We start from the raw sequence: 5446 nt of genomic DNA, 5'->3' as shown, positions 1-5446 counted from the left end.
CTTTGAAGGAAGGGTGTAGTCCTTTTTACAAATTGAATTGTTGGCCCTAAAGGAGGGTATGCATATTTGTCTGGATGCTGGTTATTTTGAAGCTGATGTGATTTCAGATTGCTTGGTGGATGTTCAATTATTGAAAGGTGGGTTTACTTCTTTTCATGCTGATGGTGTTTTTGTGGATTAGGTTAAACAAGATTTGTGTTCTATAGATAGTTATAGTGCTTTATTTTCTGGTAGGGATTTTAATAGAATTGCACATTCGTTAGCTAAGTATACATTGTCTCTGGTTGAGTTTGAATACTGATGGAGATATGCCTTCAATGGCTTTAGTTTGCTATTCACAATGATTTAGTTATGTTCTAATTCTTTTAATAATCATTTATTTTTTCCAAAAAAGAAAATTTGAAAAAAACACAAAGCATAAAATAAATTAAAAATATAAAATTATTTATTCAAAACTTCATTTTGCTATATATTTATACAAAACTTAATAAATAAGGAAAGTGTTACTATAACTTCTTAAATATTAAATCCAAACTAATACATTAATTTAATAAATCCAATATATTAATTGGTTAGGTACGTGTGTCTGTATCTGTATATATATATATATATATATTCCTTTTTCTTTACTAAGAACAAAATATTTAAGTTTTATTACCAAAAATATTTAAGTTTTATTTTATTTTTTCTTTTAAAATGTTTGATCTTCGCTATCTTGTCCCTTCTCTTTCCATTTTGTATGTCTAAGAAAAGGCCTAAGACAACATGTATGATAGCTTCACTTTCTTTTCTTTTCTTGTGTAAATTAATTTGCACTCCATCAAATTTTTCATAATCACATTTAAATTCTTCATTTTTAAAAAATCATTATTTATTTTATTTAATTTTTTCTGTTTCATAGATATAGAAAACTATATGGAGGTTAATGGTGATTTTTTAAAAGTTTGAAGTCTAAATATAATTATGACCAAAAAAAAAAATATGTAAATAAAATTTGTCCTAACTTTTAATGAATTTTGTTGGGGGCGGGTGGCGGGTGGTGGGTGTGGGCGGGTGTGGTGTCATGTGTGTTGAAGAAAAAGAAAAACAAAAAGAAGATGTCAATTCTTAATGACATCAATTAAACTGATAGTTAATACAACAATTACTGATTAGTAGAACAACGTAAGTGTGTATATATATATATATATATATATATTATCTTCGTCAATTAAAATTGATTTAGTCTATATGTTAGATATATATATATATATATATATTTTTTTTTTTTTCCTTTCACATTAATATTAACATCAGTATTCGCTAAATTATTGTCGTAAATGATAAAAAATATATATATTCTTTTTCATAAATATTAATATTAACATTATTACTAACATCATTACTTTGCTAAATTATTGTTATAAATGATAAAAAAAAAAATTATTTTTTTCTTGAATATTAATATGAACATCATTACTAAAATAACTCTATTTCCGAAACACAACAGTTTTCTAAAATACCTATAAGCCATTTAGCCATTGTTTTTTTTTTAAAAAAAACAGTTATTGAAAATAAAAACAATGAAGAAATAAAAATTAAAAAAAAAAAAACGATATTTGTTTGTTTTTCCTTTTTGGGAAACAATTTTAACATAATAAAAAGTAACCATCCAGAATGGCTTGTTTTATTTCCTAAAGAAAGATGATTCAGTAATGTTGTTTGGTAGGATGATGAAACTTTTCTTTTTTCCAAATAAATAAATAAATAAATAATAACCATCAATTTAATATCATTTAAAGAATTGAGATTTGAATTCCTCCAAATAGGATTGGGATCCAAAATCGCCAGAACAAACCCAAGACATGAGACTACCCAAACAGGCTTGACACATAGGACCTTTCGAAAGCGCCAGGTACCAAGGTCGCCACCCAAGACCACCATAAAAGCTCTAGGATACTTAAATTGTCAAACACCTCTCTTTATTTATTTATTATTTTTTAAAAAAACAACAAAAAAAACTATTTTTTATTCTTTATTTTGGAAACAATATTTTGCAAATAGAATAATAAAAAAGGGGCTGAATAGAACCTTAATCTTTCTTATAGTACTTGATTGGAATTTCAAACACATTTTAAAAATAAAATACTTTTTCTATAGAGCTATTATAAGCAATTTGATCCACATTGCAAGCTCCACCGTTGGTCTTCCTTGATAGTTGATAACAATTTCATATTTACCAAAGTGACACCATCCATGATTGTCTTATAGTGAGACATTAATACAAACACGTCTTGTGCGTCAGCAAGACGGCCATCCCACTCTCTTTTCATGTCTATACTTCGAACCTTGCCCATACAAAAGTTTCCAAAAAAAATATCAACAAAATAATTGCTTCAAATACCCATTTGCAATCAGATTATTAGATGCAAATGAGCCGGATTACACCATTTTTTTTTTTTTTTTAGATATCTTTTTCTTAAGCTGTTTAGCATGTAAAATAGGCATCATCCCATGCATAGCAACTAATTTTCTCTCTCAAAATAATAACAATAATAATAATTTTCTTTCTCAAGCGAACTTGATTGTGCAAAACCCAAGGCATTAAACATAAGTAGCAGCAAGAAAAAGTAAAGGTAATCTCCTTTTGCTGATTATCTTTGTCAATAATGCAGTTGTTACTTAACCCTTTGGAACAGCTGTACTTTTTGTGGATCAAAACGAACTGAAGATTATATGGAGTTAGACCTATCAAATTATCCACCAACCACATACTGCAAATTTCAAAAAATTATAAGTACATTAAGCTCCAGTGTAATGTTCATTCTAAAAATTATCTTAGTATTTATTTATTTTTATTTTTTTGGAAGAAAGATTAGCTTAGTATGATAGTATTGATTACTCTCCCAGAATAATGAATCATCCAGTCAAATTCCCACAGGCCAAATAAACAATGTTATTCAATACGTATATACTATGCGGAAGCTACAAATGAATTTTAGAAGAAGTTTTAGTAGATTTTCATGTATCATTGGTCAATGACACTTGATATGTATAATTCATAGCATATAAAGAATCTAATGTATAAATTCCAAGTTTTTCTAAGAGGGAATGGCATTTTTTCATCATTGTTGCAATTGCCAAAACTTTTATGTACCTTTTTCTCGAGGTTAACTTGTATGCTTGCTATCACTGAAGCAGAAAATGCACTCAAATGAAGCTATCTACCAAAGGTTGAGAGCCATCTCTGTTTTGTAGCCTGCCATAAAGTCTTACATATGAAGGGTCTATCAATGTACCAGTATATCTGTTTTATCAAGCTCTAAACGCGGCCGGCAACAAACTCCTAACTTCCTCACAACAGCCTCCAATCATCAGCTTATTAAATCCAAACAAGACCTCTTTGGATGGTAGATCAAATTCACAAGATAATGTTATTGAACATCCATTGCTTGAGGAGAAACAACTACACTTTCTAAGATTGACTGACATTCTTCACCATCTGAACTTTCCATGGTTGAATATCTGCAACTATAATAGAAAACGGCACTCATCATGGAATCAATCAGCACTATAAATGAATACATGATCACCAAAAGAGGCCCTTCCCATACACGAGAAGACCCATCTCCATAGCTCAATGTCGTCACTCTATGCTCAAACAATCCCTCCACAAACGCCATTCCAATGGTCGATCCCAGATACATCAGAAGGCCCACATGGGTCTGGCCTTTGATTAAAGCACCAGACCTTAACAATGCCTCTGGTCCTGAGACATCCTCCAATACAGAGATTACAATTGCAATATTGCAAATAATAATGGCATTTGCAAAAACTACAGAGAAGACTAGCCCAACAGTCATTGCAGCATAAACTACGAGATTAGGTGAAAACCCAATGATGGCAAATGAATTACATACAGCAGCAAGAACAAGAAAGAAGAAGGTGATGCAACCAACAATCACCATACAAACCCAAAGATACGTGGAAACAAGCCGCCACCAAATTTTGCAAATAATTCCATAAAACTTTGATGTATCAAATTTCTTCCTTGAATAACTACAATCTACTGTGTAAACAATCGCAGCTTTTGATAGCAACGAAAGCGTAATGAATAAAGGGAAGCAAGTAGCCGACGAAATGGCCATTTCCGCAAACTTCTGACACGACTGTTTGATAAAAGGCCTCAAAGGGAGTCCGCTGGACTTGGAAACTAACAGAAGTCTTATAGTGAGTCTCTTCACAAGTGAAAGATCAACTAAAACGTTAGACAAAAGCACGGCCGATACAGGGCAAATTAGCAAAGCTGCAATCGCCATAAACCCCGATGAATTATACCGAAGAATCCTCACTGTTTCCCTCAGGATCTCTAATGCGTTCATGGACCCAAATCTAGGATTAGACCAATTATCATGGTCACAAGGTTCAAGCTCGAATACTCGAGAATGGGTTTCTCCTGATCCCTCTTTTCTCAAATGATCCAATCTCATTCTCGGAGAATTCGAAGCGGGCGATTCCATTTTCCTCTCAAAACAAAACAAGCAACCCAGAAAATAAAAGAAAATACCAACAATCTACATACAAGAGATCTGAAAGAGCCTGACCTGACTCTACAATTGAAAATAATGAGAAAACATTCGCATGGAAGAATTAACGGCAATGCGAAAACGAGATAATCAGATCTAAGGATGAGGACGAGGAGAAGGAGGAGGTGAAGAGGGTTTGTATCACGAAATCGATGCGGCAAGGAAGCTCAAAAGGTGGGAATCCACATTGACGGAGATGATGGTGGCGATGCGTTTCCCAATCATGAGGTTATGGAAGTCACGTGAGGGAGGGAGAGCATTCAGAAGGTGGGCAAAGGAAGGTCAAACGCCTTTTTTTATTTTTTTGTTTTTTTTTATTTTTTATTTTTTTGGAATAGGAGCTCTTAAGGCGGACGATTTTGAACAGAGTTAATAGAAAGGAAAGAGTTTGTGCCAGGCGTGTAGACTGTGATGTCTGAGTGCTTCGCTACGCTTGCTATAGTTTCTTTTTTTCTGACAAATTATATATTCGGGCTTACGTGGAATCTTTTATTTTTAAATATTATTTGTCGGTGCCTTTTTTTTTTTTTTTCGTTTTTTGTTTTTTTTTTGCTAGAGTTTGTCGGTGCCATTTGATCAACCCAAATTGTGACCCATATGCGTGTTGGACATGGACCCGGCGGCTAGACCAGCTCGGCTTGACTGGTTGGCCCATTCAGCTTGTTAACAAGCTGTAATAATTCTTTTTTTTTTATTGTTTTGAATATTTTCTTCCATTGAGGCTTAATAATTCGATTTTAATAATTCAGTCTACTATGTTATTTAAAAAAACATTAACAAAATTCACTGCTTCCTAATTAGGGAGATTTTAGACAGTTTGATAACAAATTTATTTTTTATTTTTTATTTTTATAAATTATATATAATTTGTTTATTGTAAT

General features: G+C 32.0%; 1 protein-coding gene across 2 annotated transcripts; it reads right to left on the bottom strand.

The window, feature by feature from the left end:
* Positions 1 to 1745: 1745 nt before the first annotated feature.
* Positions 1746 to 4971, bottom strand: LOC125418549 (uncharacterized). 2 transcript variants are annotated; one of them, XM_060813738.1, is made up of 2 exons: positions 3137 to 4971; positions 1746 to 2327 (listed from the first exon to the last, which is right to left on the bottom strand). In XM_060813738.1, exon 1 carries the CDS (start codon positions 4497 to 4499, stop codon positions 3414 to 3416), a length of 1086 nt encoding a protein of 361 aa, XP_060669721.1. In that variant the 5' UTR covers positions 4500 to 4971; the 3' UTR covers positions 1746 to 2327; positions 3137 to 3413. The 2 variants fall into 2 exon arrangements, with proteins under 2 accessions (XP_060669721.1, XP_015894992.3); XM_016039506.4 differs by lacking the exon at positions 1746 to 2327 and adding an exon at positions 2509 to 2753.
* Between the last annotated feature and the right edge of the window lie 475 nt (positions 4972 to 5446).

Source organism: Ziziphus jujuba, chromosome 12 (genome assembly GCF_031755915.1).
Source record: "Ziziphus jujuba cultivar Dongzao chromosome 12, ASM3175591v1".
NCBI lineage: Eukaryota > Viridiplantae > Streptophyta > Magnoliopsida > Rosales > Rhamnaceae > Ziziphus > Ziziphus jujuba.
The sequence above is the reverse complement of the archived record's forward strand: the minus strand, read 5'-3'. Positions and strand labels throughout refer to the sequence as shown.

Excerpts from the sequence above, each read along its gene's own strand:
- LOC125418549 (XM_060813738.1), bottom strand. The coding sequence starts at position 4,499 with ATGGAATCGCCCGCTTCGAATTCTCCGAGAATGAGATTGGATCATTTG.